General features: G+C 41.8%; 1 protein-coding gene across 1 annotated transcript; it reads right to left on the bottom strand.

The window, feature by feature from the left end:
• Positions 1-9,301: 9,301 nt before the first annotated feature.
• On the bottom strand, positions 9,302-22,299 carry PTGER4 (prostaglandin E receptor 4). The gene is given in 3 exon segments (XM_041750196.1): positions 9,302-11,230; positions 21,420-22,271; positions 22,273-22,299. Coding segments are annotated over 3 exon segments (1,473 nt in total). The 3' UTR covers positions 9,302-10,636.
• Positions 22,300-23,138: the final 839 nt, after the last annotated feature.

The raw sequence follows: 23,138 nt of genomic DNA, 5'->3' as shown, positions 1-23,138 counted from the left end.
GGTCTGTGTGTGGATATGTGTTTTCATTTCTGTTGGTGAAATACCTGGAGATACGATTGTTGAGTCTTTTTTTTTTTTTTTAAGGATTTTATTTATTTATTCATGGGAGACACAGAGAGGCAGAGACATAGGCAGAGGGAAAAGCAGGCTCCCCATGGGGAGTCCGATATGGGACTCCATCGCTGGACCCCAGGATCACACCCTGAGATGAAGGCAGGAGCTCAGCTGCTGAGCCACCCAGGTGTCCAGGGATTGTTGAGTTTTATGGTAAGTTGTATGTGTGTAACTTTAGGGGAAACTGTGAAACTTTTCCAAAGTATTTGTGCCATTTTGCATTCTGACAAGCAGTGTATTTTTAAAAGTATTCAGTTGCTCCGTATCCTTGTCAATGCTTGATATTGTCATTGTTTTTCATTTTAACCACGTTGGTGGATGGGTAGTATATCTCATTGTTCTAATATGCATAATATACATATGCTGATGTTAAACATTTTTCATATGCTTACTTGACATTTGTATATATTTTGGGACGTACCTCTTCAAATATTTTGCTGATTTTTTTATTTGGGTTAACTAATTGTTGAACTATAAGAACTTTTTCTCTATTCTGGATAAAAACTTTATGAGATATTTGCATTGTAAATATTTTATCCCCATCTGTGGTTTGCATTTTTGTTTTCTTAATGATAACTTTGGAAGAGCAGAATTTTAAAATTTTGATGAAGTCCAATTTATATATATACATACATTATGTTTAAATGTGTGTGTGTATGTATATATATATGATTGTGCTTTCTGTGTGCTGAGAAATCTGCTTACTCCAAGATCAGAAAGATTTTCTATATTTTCTCTATAAATTTTACAGTTTAAGCTTTTATAATTAGTTATGTTTTTTTTTTTTTTTAGTTATGTGATCTATTTGAAGTTAGTTTTTATGTGTAAAGGCCAAGGTTCATTTTTAAAAAAAATTATTTATTTATAATGTCTACACCCAACTTGGGGCTCAAACTCAAAACCCTGAGATCAAGAGTTGCATGCTCTGCTGACTTAGCCAGTCCAATGTCCTGAGGTTCATTTTTTAGTGCCAATTATTGAAGCACTATTTGGTGAAAAAACTGTTCTTTCCTTTAAAATACCTTGCATCTTGAAAATCAGTTCACCATTTCTTTGCAGGTCTGAGTTCTGTATTCTGCTACAATGACCTGTATGTTTATTCTGACACCGATTCCACACTGTCTTAATTTCTGTGGCTTAAAAATTGTAGTCTTAAAAATCAACGTGGTTTTTCCAATTTTACCCTCCCCAGTTGTTTGGCTATTCTACTTTCTTTGCTCTTTCATATACATCTTTTTCTTTAAAAAAAATTTTTTTTGTCCTTACATGTACATTTTAGAATTAACTTGTCTCTATAGACAAGTCTGCTAAGATTTTAATTGGAATTGCATTGGATCTACAAATCAGTTTGGGAAGAATTGCCATCTTAATATCATATCTTTGAATTCATGATTGTGGTGTAACTGTCATTGTTTTAGGTCTTTAATTTCTCTTAATGATGTTTCTTGGTTTTCTGTGAATAGGTCTTGCCCATTTGTTTGTTGCTTATCTCTAAATATTTTATATTTTTTGATGCAATCACAAGGGGTGTTTTTAAAATTTTATTTTCCAATTTGATACTATTACATAGAGATACAATAGATTTTTTGTGTGTGTTGATCTTGTAGCCTGCCACCTTGATACTTCATTTATTAGTTGAATTAGCTTTTTGTAGATTCCTTATAATATTCTATCCATATAAATATGTCATTGTGAATAAAGACAGTTTTTTCTTCTTCCTTTTCAAATTATGCCATTTAGGGATGCCTGGGTGGCTCAGTGTTTGAGCATCTGCCTTTGGCTCAGGGCGTGATCCCAGGGTCCTGGGATTGAGGCCCACATCGGGCTCCACATATGGAGCCTGCTTCTCCTTCTGCCTTTGTCTCTGCCTCTCTCTGTGTGTCTCTCATGAATAAATAAATAAGATCTTTAAAAAAAAATTATGCCTTTTATTTCCATCTCTTGCCTTATTGCACTGGCTAGAACCTCCACTACAATGTTAAATAGAAGCAGTGAGAGTGGACATTCTTGCCTTGTTGGTAGTCTTCTGGTCTTTCACCATTAAGTATGATGGCACCTATAGTGTTGTTGTTGTTTTACTATAGTGTTTTTATACATGTCTTACTAAATTGAGGAAGTTCCAGTTCCCCTGTAATTAAATTTTGTTAAATGTATTTTTTCCATCAGAAGATCTTATAATTTTTCTTTTATCCTGTTTATATGATGAGTTACATATGTTTTTCAAGTGGCAAATCAACTGCATTTCTGGGATAAATCCTATTTAGTCATGCTGAGTTATCCTTTTTAGATCTTTCTTGATTCAAATTGGTAATACTTTATTAAGGATTTTTATGTCTATGTTCACGAGGAATTTGGTCTGTAGTTCTCTTGTAGTTCTTGAATCAGAATAATGCTGACCTCATTTGTAAAAAAGTTGAGTATTTCCATCTACTCTTTTCTCAAAGAGTTTCTGTAGATTTGGTATTTCTTTCAATAACGTTTACTAGAACTAACAAGTAAAGTCACCTGGGCCTAGTGTTTTCTTCTGGGAAGGGTTTTAAATTATAAAATCAGTTTTAAAATAGCTACATTGTAGGTCTTATCAATTATGCCACTTTGAGTGATAGTATGGTTTTATTTAAATTAAGATCCAAAAAAAGTCCATTCTTTGTATCTGTTGATATGTCTCTTAATCTTTTATTTACTTTTTATTTTTATTTTTTAGAAGATTTTATTTATTTATTAGAGAGAGAACATGTAGGAGTGGGGTTGGGGAAAGAGCATATGGAGATGGAGATGCAGAGTCCTTGCTGAGCAGGGAGCCAGACATGGGGCCTGATCCCAGGACCTCAGGATCATGACGTGAGCCAAAGGCAGATGCTTAACTGACTGAGCGACCCAAGAGCCCCTCTTAAACTTTTATCATATAGGTTCCCCTTCCTTTTTTTCCTTGCAGTTTATTTTTCAAGGAACAGAATCATTTGTCCTTAAGAATTTTCTACATTTTGTGCTTTGTTTATTGCATCCCACCTAATGTCATTAATGTTCCTTTATATTTACATTTCCTATCAATTTACCAGAATTGTTCAATTTTGGGGCAAGAATACATTATAGGTGTCTTTGGGTCCTTAGACCAGAAGTAAAATATTTCTGATGTCTCTATAGTATCAGTAGCCATGGACTATCATTGCCTAGATCTGTTATTTTACATGCATCTAAAAAGTGTTGTTAATTGTTAGTCTTTTCGTGCTAGAAAACTTTTTTTTTTTAATATGTAATGCTCCCCACACAGGCAAATGGCCATTCAGCTTTCTTTTTTTTTTTCTTTCTTTTCTTTTTTTTTTTTTTTTAAGATTTTATTTATTTATTCATGAGAGACACACACAAAAGCAGAGACATAGGCAGAGAGAGAGAGAGAGAGAGAGAGGCAGGCTCCATGCAGGGAGCCCAGTGTGGGACGTGATCCCGGGACTCCAGGATTACTCCCTGGGCCGAAGGCAGGCACTCAACCACTGAGCCACCCACGCATCCCTAGAAAACTTCTTTTAAAAAAAACCCAAACTTCCCCTCATCAACTATTTTATGACCTTGGGAAACAATTTATGTAGTAAAGGTAGTCTATTTAGTGGAGGCTTTGTTCTTTCCCTTTATTTAGCACTTTTCAAAATTTTATTTTATTTTATTTTATTTATTTTTTTTTACTTTTCAAAATTTTATACCTCACTAACAGTGTATGAGAATCTTGAAAGCATACTTGGTATTTTCAGACTATAACATTTTTACAAATTGGATTGGTGTCTATCATTGCTGTGGGGTGTCCCAATTGAGTTAGGGGCCTATGGCATGGGTGGTGAAAGAAGTGTATTGAGTACACTGCCAGGAAGCAGCCAGCAGGACAGCAAAGAAGAGACAGTGTCCTGGGCCATGGCGGTGAGGGGCCACCTATATACAGCCAGGTGAGGGCCATGGGGGTTGTGCAGAACTTCCTCTTTTTTTGGTAACCTTAGGAACTGTGTCTGGTTGTAAAGAGCCTGTTGGTCAGTGAGGGTCTACAACTTCATGAGTCTGATGGTGTCAGCGTGGTGGTCACTGTGGGCCCTTTTGCCTTGCTTATTTCTGCTGCTCCAGCCTGTTGCCTAAAAGCAGCCTCTCTAGTTGTGATTTCATTTTTAGAAATTTATGACATGAACTTGATTTTGTGCTATAGATGAGTTGATTTAGCTCTCTTACATTCCCCTGATATATTTATGACTCCTGCCTCCATTCCCAGTAAAATAGATTATAATTTTGGCTTCAATCTATGTTCATGATTTAATAGACTAGGTAATTATTACAAGTAGTTAGTGTCATCTCGTATATATTAGTTTACCTTTTTTGTACTTTGTTTCTCTTGGAGTAAATAATTGCTTTTGTTGTTCTGTAGCTTTATATATATATTACTAATTTTTCCCTTGACTATCTAATAGAAATGTAATACTACTGTCAGTATTACCAAACATTAAGTAGTCTGTCAAATTTTTTTGTGGGTGGGAGCAGCAAAACAAAGCTTATTGAGTGATAATACAAAGCTCCCAAAGAGGGAGGAGACCTGAGAGGGTTGCCCTGTCAAACTTTTTTTTTTAACTTTAGAGAGATTCTAGAGCCCCTCTCCTGCCTCAGTCTGGTTGCACATCCTCTTGGTTGGCTACAGAGCTTTTGCCTTGAGCTCTTGCTTTCAGAATGCTCTTTGCATCTTCCTTGCATTGAATCTTGTTTCAACCCTTCTCAAAAGGAAATAATGACCTAATTGTTCAGATTTAGTGCATGGACTTGCCATGGTTAACAGGTTTTTTTGGACATGGGAATATTTGATGTACTCTTCTTTTATCTCCCAAGCTGTGATGGATGACCTAGAAAGGTAAGGATAAGATAATGAATGAATGGTAGAGACATTGATGTTGATATAAGGCTAAGAGGCCCTAGCTATCCTTTTTTTTCCAAAATGCTACCAGCCTTCAACTAAAGCCCCAGGTGTGACCCAAGACAGCACCATGCCAAACAACAGGGTCAAATGTTCTCTTTTGCTGTGAGGCTGTTTCTCTCTGATTCCATTTCTTGTGTACCTGGAGAGCCACCTTGCGATCGTATTGGAGCAGCTCAGATTCACATTTGAAGGTGGTGGGGAGAGCAGTGGAAGAGAGCACACTTCCCAGTTTGTTTTGTTCTGAAGCTATTACAAGGACAGGTTCACTGCCATCTGAAAGGAGATCATTACTATTGAACCTTTCATAAGTTGAAATGGTGTCAAGTAAAGAAGCAATTACCATTAATTTATATGGAAAAAATTTTGAGTTTTCTCAAACTCCCAAAATAACCTCTCTTAGACTTTATATATATATATAAAGTTTTTTTTTTTTTTTTTTTGGAAAAAAATCCACTTGACTGGGTCACACCCAGCTGTAAACATGTCACCATGAGAGCCCCACTCCAATCCCCAGGCCACACAGTCAGCAGGGATGAAATGACTGGGGTGCAGGGGGTGGGTCACCTGGGTAGGCGCCAAGCAAGGCAGCGGGCAGGCAAATGCAGCAGGCTCTGTGGTTCCGGGAGGAAGCCCCGGGGAGAGTGGGGACAGGGCGGGAGAGAGGGCCCAAGCTGCCAGGACGCTCAGAGCCAGGGCCCTAAGGGACCAGATGGCTTAGGAAGCCTCTTCCCGAAGGCTCCCCACTAGGGCCCCTTATATATATATATAAATATATCTTTGGACACATTTTGCCAAAGAATGCACACAAGAACTCCAGATAAAGCAAAGATACTCACAGACATGGTTCAAGCTCTGGCGGCTTGGTGGTGAGATGCTGAGCATGGGTCCTGGGGCAGGCTTGTGAGCCACCATCATTGCTCAGGGTTACGCGCCTCTATAACGGCTCAAGACAAAACCAATGCTGAGTGCTATTTTTGCTTTTCACCCTTTTTGGCAAAAGCCAAGATCTTCTTTGGATTTCTTTTGGTTAGTGAAAACAGATACTAATGTAGGTGTTTTGTAGAAGCAAAGTGATGTAATTCAAACTCTGGGAAAGTGAAGAGTGCCTATAGTTTAGGGAAAATGTCTCATATCATGCAGATAGCTCTGCATTAAATTTAAGGCCAAAGGCATAGCTTACAGTAACTATTACTATGCCTTGGTTTTCCCATGCTTTTGTGTTTGTGAGCCCAGTAAGAAACTCATGGAGAGGGTAGCTGTACTTTGGGAAAGGACTTTTATATTCCATGGTTTTCTCATCAAGGTACTACTTTAATGGCTGTACCAATCTCACAGTCTTCCCTAACACACTTGACTTGTTGGTTAGATTGTCTTAAAGACTATGAGTTGGAGTTAAGATTATCTTTCTGTCTGCTGTGTCCTATCGGGACCAGGTAGAGTTTAACACCAGCCAGTGAGAAAACCAGAACTTTCTTTCATTGACAGTTTGAAGCTCTAGATGTTTGGGAACAAGTTTCCTGCAACAAACTGTCTTCATATAACATAGCTGGTACGTTTTATAGATAGATGTGGAATGGATGACAAACACTGCTGAAGTTTTTCTTCCTTGGCTGTTCTTTTAATAAACCAGACTCAGGGATGCCTGGGTGGCTCAGTGGTTGAGCGTCTGCCTTTGGCTCAGGTCGTGATCCTGGGGTCCTGGGATCTAGTCCCGCATTGGGCTCCCTGCAAGGAGCCTTTCGCCCTCTGCCTATGTCTCTGCATCTCTCTCATCTTATCTCATGAATAAATAAAATCTAAAAAAAAAAAAAAAAAAAAAGCCAGAATCAACAATCAAAAGCCATTGTCATGGACTTAATTATATATATCTCCTTGGAATTTATATGGTAAAGCCCTCTCCCTGACCCCATGTAACTGTAGTTGGAAGTAGGGTCTTTGAGGAGATAATTCAGGTTAAGCAAAGTCATAAGGGTTGGCCTTAATCTAGTATGAGTAGTGTCTTTATAAGAAAAGAGACATCAGGGAAGCAGATACACAGAGAGGAGGCCATGTGACAGTAGAGCTAGAAAATGCCCATGTCAAGGCAAGGAGAGAGGCCTTAGGATATAAGCCAAGCCTTGTCGGCACCTTGATCTTAGACCTCCGGCCTCCAGAACTGTGAGAAAATAGATTTCTGCTTGAAGCCACATAGTCTGTGGTATTTTGTTATGGTAGCCCTAACAAACTAACATGGACATATAACCCAATTTAAAAATGCACAAAGGGGATCCCTGGGTGGCACAGCGGTTTGGCGCCTGCCTTTGGCCCAGGGCGCGATCCTGGAGACCCGGGATCGAATCCCACATCAGGCTCCCGGTGCATGGAGCCTGCTTCTTCCTCCGCCTGTGCCTCTGCCTCTCTCTCTCTCTCTGTGACTATCATAAAAAAAAAAAAAAAATAAAATTAAAAATAAAATAAAATAAAAATGCACAAAGGGTTTGGGGCACATGGGTGGCTCAGTGGTTGAGTGACTGCCTTCGGCTCAGGTTGTGATGCCAGGGTCCTGAGACCGATTCCCTCATCGGGCTCCCCACAGGGGAGCCTGCTTCTCCTTCTGCTTCTCCTTCTGATAAATAAAATCTTAAAAAAATAAAAATAAAAGATAAAAATGCACAAAGGATTAGAATAGACATTTCTCTAGAGAAAATATACAAATGGTCAGTAAGCATGAACAAAGATTCTCAATATCATTGGTCACTAGGGAAATGCAAATCAAAATCACAGTGAGGTACTACTTCATATCCATTAGAATGGCTATAACCAAAAAAGACAGTAAAACATATTGACGAGGATATGGAGAAACCGAAACTCTTGTACGTTGCTGGTGGGAATGTAAAATGGTGGAAGGCACTTGGGAAAAGTTTGGCAGTTCCTCAAAAAATTAAACATAGTTAACATGACCCAGCAATTTTATTCCCAAGTATATAGAGAACTGAAAACATGTTCACATAAAAACTTGTACAAATGCTACTATCAGAAATACAGAAATATTTTTTAAAAAGGAAATACATAAGTATTATTTAGCCATAAAAAGGAAATGAAGCACTGATTCATGCTACAACATGGATGAACCTTGAAAATATTATGCTAAGTGAAAAAAGCCTGATATTGAAGGCCACATATTGTAGGATTCCATTTATGTCCAGAAGAGGAGAATCCATAAAGTGGTTTTCAGGTGTTAAGGAGAAGGGAGAATGTGGAGTGACTGCGGACGGCCAGGTATATGGCTGCATTCTGTGAACATACTAAATAGGAGGCAAACTTTATAGTATCTGGATTTTATTTTAATTAAATAAGCCAGAATCCGTATTCTGGATGGTGAACCTGAAGTGATGTATGAGTGAGACTATGCTTTGAGTAGGAGTAATGTTAACTTGTGAATGAGGCTTTGTTTTTCCTCCATTAACACAGGTGATATAAAGTATATGCAGTTTATTATATCTGTATTTCACTTATATACAAATCCAGGGATTCTCATTGCCCGTATACATGGGAGAAAAATGAAAGCCTCTTTCACAGGTAAAATATTCTCTGAAAATGTTGTTTCTTAGGCATCGGTTAGCCTGGTAAAATAGAGCATCTCAGGCTCGGGCCAGAAGCTCCTTTTCTAAGCTGCCTCTATCTCAACCGAGAATCACTGTGTCTTCAGGTCTGTAAAGATGCTAGTCCTGTTTTTCTGACATCATCCAAAGAGATCTTTAAAAACTTGCAAATGGCCAATCACAACCTCATTCCCGGGGATTACTCTGAATGTGTCCTCATACTGGTACCATCGGAGTCACCTAGGAACTTTTCAGAAGTGTATACACTCCAGACATACAGAATCGGAAACTGTTCTCACAAGCTCTCCAGATGACTCTGGTGCATGATCAAGTCTGGAAGTACTGATTCAGAGAATTTACAAGTCGAAAGGGCCACAAGCTTATGTGGATTGTGATATTTGGGTTCTCCACATTTAGGAATAATTCGGTCTCCCCTGTACTCTCCTCCACCCATACAAATGTGATTTTGAGTACACCTTACACCCTGATCTTGCTTTCTAAATATCATTCTCCATCAAGTGGATCCAAGACTTTGTACTATTGTAACTTTTCTATAAATTTGACATTACTTCAAAGTAAAACAATGTAAATATTCCAATTTAAAAGGATGTAGATGATGACCTGAAACAACAACAAAAAAATCACACAAGTTTTCCAAAACTGATGATATGGAACTCAGACTGAGTGTATTTATTTATTATAATCTCCAAAATAATTTCAGTTGGTACAACTGCTTCTTAAAACCATATCAACTACCAGGCTCAGAATTTAATTACAACCAAGCAATTCACAAAAACACTTTAAGCAACAAAACATGCTTAGTAGTTCCTTGAGAAAGGTCCTTCAAATGTGTACAGCATCACTGGGTGTTACACAAAACTGCTAGAAGGTTATCCTCATGTGTCCAATATCCTAATGTTGTTAAACTCCTATGGCATCTGTGATACTTCCACATCTCATCATAAAGGCCTTCATGGGGCAATGTGCCTTCTTCCTCTTACATTTTAAAGGATATTCTAGATCATTCCTTAGGAAAGTAAAACTATGAACAGTTTAAGAGGGAAAACAAGTTGCTTAGACTTCTTTTATATTACACACTTCAAATATGGGTTATTTAAGACTTTTTAAAATTTGTCATATTTTAAAAAGTATCAGTGGGGAGGAAAGTAGAAAATATTTACCAGCGGTTAGCTTCTCCTGAAATCACAGTTTTCTGAATACATGTAGCATCACTAAAAATTTTTCACTATGTATTATAATACATAGCTTGGAAAGAACTTTAATATTTTGGACTATAGTCTTCATGTCTTAAAATAGTATTTTGCTTTATTCCTTTTATAATACTAAACTCTTTCTTTTAAAAATTTATATCTGTTTTATAGCTATGAGTCTCATTGTATATTTTCCACATCTTGGCTTGACCTTGTTTATGAAAAAAATCTAACATCTGCAACTTCAGCTGGTTATACTGGGAAGAGGGTTACCATAATTTTATTATACCTTGTATTAACAATAAACCTTCTCACAGAGAAGAAATACTTTAAATACCTTAAATCATATTTACAACAATAAAATTCACATTTCATGCTTTAGTGAGACACTTAAATCACAAGATGAGTCCTCATAGTTTATTGGAATAGAGCCCTTCTGTACCTGGCCTGCTGCTGTGTGCCAGATAAAAAGCTCTGGATGTTATGAAAATAGCAAAACTTATGCCATCCTCCTATCAAGTAGAAAAACTGAGGGTAGGCCTTCCCAGCCATCAAGTGGTGACAGAAATCCTGTGTCATAGTGAAGTGACAACCAATGCGCTTCAGACCATGGGTCCCGTATGAATCAACTTGATTGTTTGAAAAGTGCTAGAGAGCCCAGATGTTCTTTAATGTGAGTTGAAGGACAAAACAGCCCTTCTGAGCACAGCCAAACACCTCATTTATGTGTCTATTGCACAGGATTTTATATGCTTCCAGAAATAGTGCTGTATTTCCTTCCTTAGCTACTATATACATTTCTCTGATAAGTTCAGTGTTTCATTGGGAAATGACACTTGCAGAGAGTTCCCCTTTGGGCCAGGGCCAGACTGGTGGCTGCTTCCACCAACCTCGTCCACCAGTAAAACACTCTCTGAATCCTGCCCCTGGGAGGAGTCCGAGGTCTCGGATATTCGCAAAGTCCTCAGGGAGGTGGTGTCTGCCTGGGGCAGGCCCATGCCAGGGACACCGGGAAGCAGATTCCTGCCTCCAAGCCCGTTTTCGCTGAGGTCGGGCATGTAGAGGAGGGTCTGAGATGTGCTGCTGGTCTCCTTCAGCTCCCGGGAGAGGAAGGAGCGAGAGTGGCCGGACATGGCAGAGGATGTCCTTCTGCTCTCTGAGCAGTGCTGTCCCGAGCGGTCTCTGCGGGACCCGCCGATGCGGCAGAAGAGGCATTTAATCTTCTCTATTGCTTTGCTGAGCACGGTCTTCCGCAGAAGGATGTATATCCAGGGGTCCAGGATAGGGTTCACAGCAGCAATTCGGATGGCCTGCAAGTCTGGGTTTTTGCTGATTTCTTGCACCAAACGTGGCTGATATAACTGGTTGATGAACACCCGTACCTGCATAAATGAGATGCCCACGTTTAGATTTTGTCATTAATCAACTGGGGAAATATTTGCATCAGTGTCTAACCTAATAACGTTAGCTAGCTGCCCTCTTTTCTGTTATTAAGTGCCAAGAAAGAGCAGCTTACACAACAAGCCTCAGAGAAACCGGTAATTGCGCAATCACATTTGTTTTGAGTTCGTGTGACATTAATATTTCTGTAAACTACCTTATGGGTGTCTTCCTTAGATCAGAGATGGTTTACAAAAATGCAATGTATGTACAGGCAACACATGCATGAAGTTTCCTTGAGAAACACTTTATTAACTTCAATTCTGTGGGTGCTTTTAAGTTTTTGTTATTCAATGAAGTATCTTCCCTCCATCCATGGTCACTGATTTCCCTTCTTTAAGCTGCTTTTTTATATAAATGAGGCCCATTCTTTAAGTCAACTAACCATCCAATGATCACAGAAAAGTCCACAGGTTTCTTTATTATAAAGTCCATTGGTGGGCAGCCCGGGTGGCTCAGCGGTTTAGCGCTGCCTTCAGCCCAGGGCGTGATCCTGGAGACCTGGGATCGAGTCCCAGTCGGGCTCCCTGCATGGAGCCTGCTTCTCCCTCTGCCTGTGTCTCTGCCTCTCTCTCTCTCTGTCTCTCGTAAATAAATAAAATCTTAAAAAAAAAATAAAGTCCATTGGAAACTTTCAAACCACTAGCTGAATCTCCTATCATCCAGAATGACCAGAGAATAGTTTCTATTTTCTCTATACAGTCCGTTTTACCAGTTATAATAATAATCCTCTAGTATTACCAATTCTTCCCTCAACAACCTCTTCCAATCTTTCCCCCTGCACTGCATTTCTGTCCTGACCTCTGTCTTTCCTGACCTCTGTCTTTCCCTTGTACTGCATTTTCTCATGTGAATTACTGTATCAGCCACCCAAGTTGTTTTCCCACCTCCAATTCCTCTCCTCTCCAATCTGTCCTCCAAACTGCCACCAAAGGTTTCTTTCTAGAAAGCAGATCTGATTGGGCTACTCAACTGCTAAACTTTCAGTGGCTCTTTGCTGCTTGCAAACTGTAGTTTTGCTCAATAAACACCATTAGGTCAATCCTCCCCAAAAACTCCCGTCAGAATCATTCCCTCCTGGGGCGCCTGGGTGGCTCAAGTCAGTGAAGTGCCTGCCTTTGGCTCAGGTCTGCTCAGCAGGAAGCCTGCTGCTTCCCCTGCTTGTGATCTCTCTCTCTCTCAAATAAATAAATAAAATCTCAAAAAAAAAAAAAAAAAAAAGGGAAAGGAATAAAGAATCAGTCCCTCCTTTGTGTCTACATAGCATTCGAGCCAAGTGCTGAAAACACCTCTGCGCAGACCAATAGGGAAGACAGGCTGGTTCTACTTCAATTTGAGCTATTTATAGCAAAAGGCACACCTGCCAGCCCACCAGAGGATGGGTAGGCAATAAATGAAGGAGACGCAAGGACGACCTAACAACCTGTGTGCTGTCTTATTTTTGGCAGTTCACAAATTTTGTTCTTATTATAATCACTTATTTACTCATATTCTTTCATGCATTTAATCATTTAATAACAGGCATTTATTGTGTGTTAGGCGTTGCCATAGGTCTGGCCACAAAAAGTTGCATTAAATACCACAAACTTCTCGAAGGCAGGGAGTTATCTACAGCACAGAAGACAGGAAGGAAGACCAGCTGTGACTGCCGGGAGATGAATTGAAACGGGAGAGGTGCATAAGTGGGCTCGCCTACCCCAGAGCAGGAGGGGAGGGCGTTAGAGGGTGCCTCCTGTGGGAGGAGGAGGCTAGCCTAGAGTTTTTGATGGATAAAGGAGAGTTTGCTAAATTTAGAAGGAGGGACATAGCATTTCTTTTTTTTTTTAATATTTTATTTATTTATTCATGAGAGACACAGACTGAGAGAGAGGCAGAGACACAGGCAGAGGGAGAAGCAAGCTCCATGCAGGGAGCCCAATGTAAGACTCGATCCCGGGACTCCAGGATCACACCCTGGACTGAAGGCAGGCACTAAACCGCTGAGCCACCTAGGGATCCCCGGGACATAGCATTTCAAACAGAGGTAATTCCATGTGTAAAGTCATGGAAGAATGAAATTATATTTATTGATAAATATATTTATTTGTATAAATATATTCTAATGAAATATATTTCATTCTAACAAATGCCAATTTCTGGGAACTTCAAATGCCAATTTCTGGGAACTTCAAATGACATAATGAAGAGAGCATGAATATATACTATATATATATATATATACTTAAACTGTAGACTACAGTTTGTTCCTTAGAGGAAAAAGCACTTGCTAAATGTACACTCTTAAATTTACTCTTAGAGTATTGTTATTATTGTCTAGATCTTACTTGTAAGTCCACTAGGATCTTTTATATAAAAATCTCACTTCAGGGATCCCTGGGTGGCGCAGCGGTTTAGCGCCTGCCTTTGGCCCAGGGCGCGATCCTGGAGTCCCAGGATCGGGTCCCACGTCAGGCTCCCGGTGCATGGAGCCTCTCTCTCTCTCTGTGTGTGTGACTATCATAAATAAATAAAAATTAAAAAAAAAATCTCACTTCATATAAAAAGTGGTTTTAAGATAACTGACTTCTGTCTTTAGCAATTATTTAATAATTACTACTTGCCCTTAGTAATTACTTTAGGTTAGGGAGAAGTAAGAGGGAAGTCTCAGCCAAGGAGGATGCATAAAAACCGTAAGGAGAAAAAACTCACAAAAACAGAGCTGGAGCCATATAACTAGGGGCCACTATCTCTAACTTTAACAAGACTTGAGGACAGTGCTACTTTACCATGCGGTATAATAAGTAATATTCATGGTATATGAATCACCATGAAATAAAGAGAAGGGATATTTTAGAAAGATTTCTAACAGTTTAGATAAAATAAGTTTAAGATGTTTAGAGAAATAAATTGCATTAATCTGCAAAACTCAACTCATGAGAAACTTGTTTGTAGATGAAGCTAGATCAGTGAGTTGTAACCATATTTCTATTTTTTCCTTTGCGGGAATTCAGACCTTGATCAGCTACAGGTCTACAGTCCTTTCCTAAGAAATTATTGTTTTTCATTTGTGGTTATTTTGTTGTTATTCATTTGTTTTGGTTTTGGTTGCAAAACCTGACCTAATCTTATTTTGGCAGTAAAACCTGAACTGAACTAGATGGTGAAGCTATTTTTACTGTATTTATTCTACTTAGTATAAGTATTCCTGTGTTCTGCTTCAGAACACAATTACATATTATACAATATATGACAAATTAGTTTTCTAAAAGCCAAGAAATTTAGAATTCTAAAACATATCTGGCCTTAAATGTTTTGGATAAGGGATTGTGGTCCTGTAAATCTCATAGAATAAAATAAAATGGTAAAATGGCTCTAAGTGGCATGAAATTCCTACTTTAGCCTCTGGAAGATAGCTATATAAAACGTGAACTAGAATAAACAGAAGTATATGATGTCTTAAAATACTTTCAAAAACTGTTTGGATAAATGATACTAACAAGACAAAAGAGGATTGATAGTCTATCTATAAAAAACTAGTGAAAGCATTTTGATTTCTTCTTGCCATAATCTTTTTTTAAAAGATTTTATTTATTTATTTATTAGAGAGAGAGAGGGAGGGAGGGAGAGAGAGAGAGAGAAAGAGAGAGATAAAGCACACGTGCACGCGGGGGAGAAACAGACGGAGAGGGAGAAGCAGGCTCTCCACTGAGCAGGGAGCTGGATGTGGAACTCGATCCCAGGACTCTGGGATCATGACCTGAACCAAAAGTAGATGCTTAATGGACTGAGCCACCCAGGTGCCCCCTTATTACTATAATCTTTATTGAGGCCCTGAGCTATGTTTGGGCACTGAGAGATGCCCTCTGGTCTATGGGCCTTTGTTCAGGTGAAGTGTTACCAAGACCTGAAGGCTTTAAGAACTTATCAAGCCACCCTGTTGGTGGCTGATTCTGGTCTGAGACCCAGGTCTCTCGATAACTTCCATGTTGCTCTTTCTGTCCTACAGTCTGGCTGGCTTTCTGTGTAAGAATAATTTCCTGACAATGGAATTCCTGGCAAAAAGCATGGGGTTTATATATTATTCACATGACATACTACGTTCCTAAAGATGAAAAAAATAATGGACTTAAATCTGTTAGCACCAGGCCTTCCCTGTGCATGTCTTTAGGAAAAAAACCTAGGCAGGGTCTGGGAGAACTTGCGACAGCCTCTGGGTGGCAGTGTTGCTCCACCTGGGAGGTTTGGGTCCACAGGCTCTCCCCTAAGCAGCAGCTTGCAGAGCCATCTCTAAGACCCTCTTTCGGAACAGAATCCTAGTTAAGTCTGAACTTTGCACATTTCTGAGATTTTTAACATTGAAATCTTTTGCTGCTGGTTGCCTCTCCCACCACTTCCTCAAAGGAAACATGGTTAGTACTGAAAGGAGGAAAATTTTTGAACAGTTTGGAATGGATATAAAAGGAATTAAATTTGTAGCTATTTGCCGGAAATGTATTAGGAGTTAGCATTTTATTTTAAAATCTCTGTGACGTTTTAGAAAAGCCAGAGTGTTGTAAAAAATAATAAGAATGGGCTTTAGTAATCAAAGGCGACAAGAAGAAAGGAAAGCATCACATCAATCTGTGTCTCACAGGCGTAGTTGATTTCGACTAGTGTCCAAGGGAATGAAGGAAGCCCTATTTTAGAGTTCCATGGGTGGGGGCGTGTGTGTGCAAGCTTACAATTAATATAAGCCACTGAGCCTGGCTATTTAATGTCATTTAAGCAAAGGGGAGCCCACAGGATAGCAATAAAGAGGAGTATGAAAAGCAACATTTCAAGTTCAGATAAAAAACAGTCTCAAAAGTTGGTCAAATTATTTGAAAAAGAAAATCAAGACAAACCAGTTTTCCTTTGTAGCATGTACTCATTTGGAGATGGACTTGAGGTGGAGAAAAAGACAAAAATGAACAAAAGCTCCATGCACTCCATAATGCTTGAAAAAGTTTAGCAATCTCTGCCTCATTTTAAAGGTTACTTGGTTTGCTCTCCCCAAAGCAGGGGACAGTCCAGATTAAGATGGGAATATCGACAGCAGAACTCCAGTGTCAAATGGGGAGGTGAAAGCACTTTTCTGGAATTCCTGTCCAACAGGCCTTGTATGCTTCACAAATAAACATGTTCAGGCAGTTTTCAGGGTTGGAAGAAGAGTGTTCCTGATGAAACAACCTCTGCATCAGGGGAAAAAGACACCTTAAAACAGTACACTGGATACCAAAACCATATATAGTCTCTTGCAATTTTAAAAGTGAATCTATTTTTTTAGGAGCTGCAGATGTATGCATGTGGTTTATCTTTGATATTGGCAGGCATCACAATATCCTAAACTTCTCGAAGATGATGCGGATTCAGGGGCACTGGAACATAACTTGGAGAAAATATGATAAATTCAAAACTAGGTGTGATGACAGGAGAGCTACAGGGAGGTTGTATGTTGCAGACGTACATGTACAACTCTGAATCAAACGTATCTCTGTTCAAATCCTGGCTCTGCTCCTTCTAATTAATGTACAAATTATGAAAGTGCTTCGTACCATGCCTAGCACATAACATATATGTCTGCTGTCCTCGCTTTTTTGGTAACCCATATGTGGAAGTTTGGCTACTGTGGAATATATGAGTAATTTCAAAACCACAGCTTAGAAGTAGCTTTGAGGTGATGATTTGGTATCAAAAACATGTACTTCCTATGTAAGAAAAACCTGTTAGCAGGGAATGTCTAATTGAAAAAGAACGTTGAAATTTTGATTGGACTGATTTAGTAACTGACTGTCAAAGTACAAACACTTTCCAGTAAATGACAAGATCCTGGAGTGGGATTTGTGTGTGCTATGTGTTCTGTTCCAAGAACATAAATGGAATTATCTGTGTGTGTTCAGTTATCTAATTGCCCTGTAAAGAATCCAAAATTGACACAGCTGTTACTAGAAATTCTTACTACTTTTTTTTTTTTAATGACAAAAAAAAAAAAAAAAAGATCTTTAAATAAAAGAGAGTGGAAAGAGTTCTTGCCTGTGTGGCTCCGTTCTTCCCTCCGGGTCACTAACTAGCCATTTCCTGCAGGCAAATTACTTAATCTCTACAGGTCAGTCTCTACATTGAAAATGTATTTCTGAAGTGTTGTGTTTTGTTTTGTTTTGTTTTTAACCCTGACTTTAATCACTTCATCTCTGGGGGGATGGGGAGAGAATCTTGTCAGTAGATGTTCCATAAAACCAAGCTTTGACAGGTCAGTAAAGCACAGAAGTCTACGAGACTAAGACACCCCCAACCCCCTCCCCCCAGCAAGTTGCAGAAGGATATAGATTTCTCATCCACAGTTGAGAAAACTGAGGAGCAGAGTGAAAATACAGGCTAGCCCTGCTTTCCTCACGATTCAGACAAGATGCTGGATATGGGAATACCTTTCTTTGATGAAAGAAAACTACTCTGCAGTTTTCAACATTTCTACCACTAGGTCTGTGATTCCATGGTTATGGCTAAAACACTGCTTTCAGGAATTGCTATTTTTTTTTAACTTAGCCAAATTTATTTGAAAAATAATAAAATCCTTCAAGTTCTGCTGTAAGAGTACTCAAATTGATGGCATTACTCTTATGCCTTTAAATGTGATTTGTGCTCATCTGAAATCCTATCAGTTGTCCTAGGACTCCACTTCCAGTTTGCCTGCAGTAAACAAATATGAATCTATTAACACAGTTTTCCTCTGCTATAATAAATCTTTCTTGATCCAATGTCTTGAAGGCTTTATAGAGACAACTGGTTTATAGTAAACAACCAAATAAACACTCACAGGAAGTTATTTTCCTAAAGATCTGTGTTTTACTTGTCCGAGGCAGAAGATGAATCAAATTGGCCATTCTACCCCTAACAGAGATGAATACTTGTTACTTCAGAGTAAGGAGAAAGAAAATAAGAAAAGGAAGTAAAGCAGTATGCAGGGCCTTGGCTTGCCTCTGCACGGGAGGGGGGGGGGGATGCCTTTTCAAGTCCTATAGCATAACTGTTTAGCCCTGAGATGCAAGATTTGATTTTATGATTTTATTGTTCTCTTGACATTAGTAACTGCAAAACTGGGCACCAGAAGTTGATCTAGCTACAGTATTTAACACTGGGACCTTAGGAGGCTGTCTTGCTTGCATATTTCTGAAGAATTCAATCCCTTATATTTATCTCGAGCACAGACTCTTTCGTTTCTTCAGCTTTTTCTGTGTTTAAAAACAACCAGAGACTGGTTTTATATAGAAGAATAGGCAAAATGACAAGAACCACCTTCCCACTAAATCTTTGTCATGTAACGTTGTCGAATGTCCTTACACCTTCTCCGTTCATTGATTATGACTCATTTTAGAAAATTTCTCAAGTTTAGCATTTTCTTAGATCTACGACTAATTTCCCAAGCTTTCCCGAGTTTCCATTCCAAGCTCTATTTATGAGACATGTGTTTTGGATAACAAATCAAAATTTACTTTTTTTCTATAAAACTCGGTATCAAGTGCCCTCTAAGAGCCACCGCAGTTTTCCTTCCCTGGTGTCCAAAAGACAAAATTTAGCTGCCTTTCAGTGACTGCTTGTTAACCTTATACACGATGTCAAGCTTTCTGAAATTCCAAGTAAACTCTATTTGCTCTATTAGCCTTTCCAACACATTTTAAGTGTTTTGAAGGATTTGATTTTCCTCAAGTAGGATTAGCAACTAACTTGATTGATAAAGGTAAAAAAGGTGCTTCATTAGTTTCCTTGGAACTGAAGATAGGTCCGATTGCTTTAATGTCAGGTTTCAGAAACTTTAAACTTAATTTACAAATGGAATATGAGAAACATGAAAACACAAGAAAGCTGCAGAAGTAAGCCAAGGAAGACTATAATTATGGGTCAATCCCCCTTTTAACTCTTCCAGTAACAGCCAAACTGTGGGTGGGTAGTGTAATGACTTCACTGCTTATCATTAATTTACAATTAAACTGATTCTGAAATTAGAATTTGCTAGCCAGAACTAAAGGCTAAGCACTGAAGCTACTATGGCTCGTATGATTCCTTATCACTTAAAAGGGCATGTGAGTACTTTTTACTATGTGATTCCTTCTTATCAGAGCCAGTTTCAATTTTCAGAGTAAAATTTCTTAGTATCTACTGCACATTACTGACTTTATGTTAACAGTGGATAGTATTTGCTAGTTAAAATATGGCTAATTTGCAGGCTAGAAATATAGCTCCTATAGTTCCTTGTCTCTAGCTTCTCAAATACCTTCAGAGGCCTTGTGATAAATAGCTCTGCACCACAGGGGCCAGGACTACCACTTCAGTCCAAGAAAACAATTCACCTGTCACTGTGCAATCATCAAGAGCTTCATATGCTTACCTTCCTGTTTTAAAAATATGTGTATGTTGCTAAAGCTCTTGCTCTAATTCCTCAGTTCCTTAAAGTGGATGTTCTGTACGTAGCAGCCACTCACTTTGTCATTTACTGTTCTGCAAAACAGAAGGCAGCAGCCAGAGAAGGGAGCCCTAGCAGGAGCAGGCTTGTTTCTTCCAAAATCTCACTCTCTTCTGAGTTGCCATTACAGACAGTAAAATATATTTATGTGGTAAATTATATTGTGTCCTGGAACGGTTTAAAGGCCCTTCTGGCCAATTATATTTATTTCTGTTTATACAAATTGTCAAGAAGCTACTGTACGCTGGCTCTCAGCCACATCTAGGTTCCTTTCGTTTACACTCACTTTTATCAGATATAATATTTTTATATTAAAGATCCCTGGACCGTATTAGTAAGAGAAAGAAGGGTATAACGCATGCTCATTACATTTCTTTTCCCTTGTTCCCAATCATCAGAAGAGAAGCCCTCTGTTTTTGAGTTGGTAGTTTAGCATATCTAGAAATGCAGTGTTTTGAGAGATGGAAAAACTCAGAACCTATTGCTTTCAAGAGAAACTCTAGATGAGGTATTATGCGTAGGAGTCCATCAGTTTCTGGTGCATTCCATCTTAATGACAGGCAAAGTATAGAGCCAGGTGCATTTTCAACCTTTCTGCTTGTAATATTTTAAAAGCTAATCCACAGGCAATTTTAAAGAAGGCGGTGTCCTAAAAGTGAAAAAGTGAAGTGTGCCAAAACTCAGATGCACACACTGTACAAAGGCCAAAATTAGAAATGTTCTAGGAGTGAGACATGATGTAATATTATATGAACAGGGTTTGGAGTCAGGTGGGTCTGAGGTTCATCACAAGCTGCAGAGTTTCGGCTTGGCAATAATTAGACGACCGTCTCTACAGCTTCTCCTCCTTTAGAATGGCAGTGTAACCTCTCACAGTTGTTGAGAATTCGAATTCAATAACCCATGTACATCAGCCTGCCCTTAGGAGGCCCCTTGAGAAACCTGGCTTCCTGGTCCCAAGAAAGAAATAAGGAACCCCACTCTGGGCTGTCCCCCAGTAGGAATCGAGACCCACGTGTGCAATGAGAGGCCTTCCCAGGGCAGAGCACGGTAAAGAGCAGGGAATCTAGCCTGACGCTGTAGTTCTGCTAGATTATTTTAAGCAAGTCACGCCCTGTGTAACCTGAAGGCGTTAGACCAGACCCAAACGCATCCAATCTCTCTAGCTCTAAACTTCTACATAATCTACCAAAACAAACCAACCCCCCCCAAAAAAAACCCATACATAAATCAAAGCACCCAAACCCCACTGCCCTAAGGAATGGCGTATAACAAAGAGAGATCACTACCCCCCCCCCCCCCCGGAAACTTTCCGGTATCTGTGGTTCTCGGTGGAGGATGGGGCTCAGTCACGCTGCAGCGGCTCCCCTCCGCATCTGACAGAGTGGCAGGTGTTCCCGGAAGGCTCAAGGCCAAAGTCAGGCAGCGGGGGGTGGGGTAGGGGCTGTCCCGCCAGAGAAAGGAAACCAGGCTTTCGGAGAAAGAAACTCAGGGGCCCAGGAGAAAAGCACCTGCTGCATCTCATTAGGGATGCGGCGTTAGCGGAGGCTGGGCCTGCTCTGGGCGTCGGGATCCATCCCACCCCGACCCCACCCCGACCCCGACCCCGACCCCGACCCGGAGGGCGGTGGATGCGGGGAACAGGGCGTGCACGGGCCCCACGCCCGGCCACTCACCACGAGCGGGATGGAGCAGATGAGCACCACCAGGGAGGTGGCGATGAGCAGGATGACCATCTGGATCTCGGCGCCCGCTATCCCGCGGAAACTCCGGCGGCGGCGAAAGTCGCTGAGGCGCGGCAGCGCGGGGGAGGCGGCGGCCGGGTGGCCGCGGCAGAGCGCGGGGGGCACGGCGAGGGCGCCCGCCGCGGGGTGCTGCTCCGTGCCCAGCGACGTGCGGCGCATGAACTGGCGGTGCATGCGGAGCAGCGCGCCGCACACGAGCACGTTGCACAGCACGGTGGCCAGAATGAGGAAGGAGCTGAAGCCCGCGTACATGTAGGAGAAGGCGGCGTGCGCCGTCACGTTGGTGGTCCAGTCAATGAAGCACCAGGTGTCCGGGTACTGCAGCCGCGAGCTGCCCAGGCCCATGTTGGGCAGCGCGCAGAAGAGCACGTTGGACGCGTAGACGGCGACGAGCGTGAGGCCCGCCAGCCGCTTGTCCACGTAGTGGCTGTAGAAGTAGGCGTGGTTGATGGCCAGGTAGCGCTCGATGCTCATGGCGCAGATGATGCTGAGGCCGGACAGGCTGAAGAAGAGCAGGATGAAGGTGCTGTACTCGCAGAGCGCCTCGCCTCCCGGCCACTGGCCCTTCATGTACGTGGCGATGGTCACCGGACTCACCAGCAGCGTGCCCAGCAGGTCGGTGACCGCCAGCCCGCACACCAGCGTGTAGAAGGTCGTCTCCTTCTGCTCCTTGCGCGACTTGCACAGCACCACGATGGCCACCAGGTTGCCCACTACCCCGAAGATGAACATCACCGCCGGGATGGTCACCGGGCTGTTCGGACGGTCGGGGGTGGAGGAGGCGGGACGCATTGGCCCCGGGAGTGGACATGGCGGTGGCCCTGGGCACGCGCGGCCCTGGATGGAGTTCGAGGCTGGGTCTGGGGGGGGGGGCGGGAGAGGCAAAGACCGGTGAGCGGAAATGGCCACTTGCAAGGGGTCAGACCCGCGCCCCAGAAACACGATGTGATGAGAAAAAAAAAAGAAAAAAAAAAAAAAAAGAGGAACAGCCGGATCCTGGGTCGTGGCTTGTGGCCACCGAAATCCCCAGGCTCCGGACACGTCCTTCCAGAAGCGCCACGCCACCGCCCTTAGGATCGGCGCTTGATGCCGCCGCTCTCCTCCCCCCCGCCCAACGCTCCCCGCCGAGACCACCAGGACCCGTCTCAAGGGCTGAGGAGTGGCTCGCCGTCACCCCGACACGCTGCCCCGCACGGAAACCCGGGCCGAGGGCGAGGTGCGGACGCGGTGCAGGGCGCGCTCGCTCCTCCCGGGAGCGCACCGCCCGCCCCGGCCGGGCCCCGGGGCCCCGAGCCCTCCTCTCACCTGCGGCGGCCGCGGCGGGGGCGGCCCGGAGGCCCCCAGGGTCCAGACTCAGACGTCCACGACACGCCTCCACCCGGCTCGGCGCGGGGCCGGGCACGCCTCTGCCGTGTCACAGCCGGGGCTCGGGGGCTGCCAGGCTTCCGGAACCGGGCTCACAACGGCGAGCTTGCACACACCTGGGAGAACCAGAAGGGCAGCGAGACGGGTCAGTGCGGCCCGATCCTGGCTTTCGTCCTCCGGCCTTCCTCCTCCTCCTCCTGCTCCTGTCCCCCGTACCCTCAGAGGCGGGCCCGAGCCCGCAGGTCGGGTCCCCGGGCGGCGGCGCCCAGGTGTGGGGCCGCGCGC

This window comes from Vulpes lagopus, chromosome 3 (assembly GCF_018345385.1).
Source record: "Vulpes lagopus strain Blue_001 chromosome 3, ASM1834538v1, whole genome shotgun sequence".
Lineage (NCBI taxonomy): Eukaryota > Metazoa > Chordata > Mammalia > Carnivora > Canidae > Vulpes > Vulpes lagopus.
The sequence above is the reverse complement of the archived record's forward strand: the minus strand, read 5'-3'. Positions and strand labels throughout refer to the sequence as shown.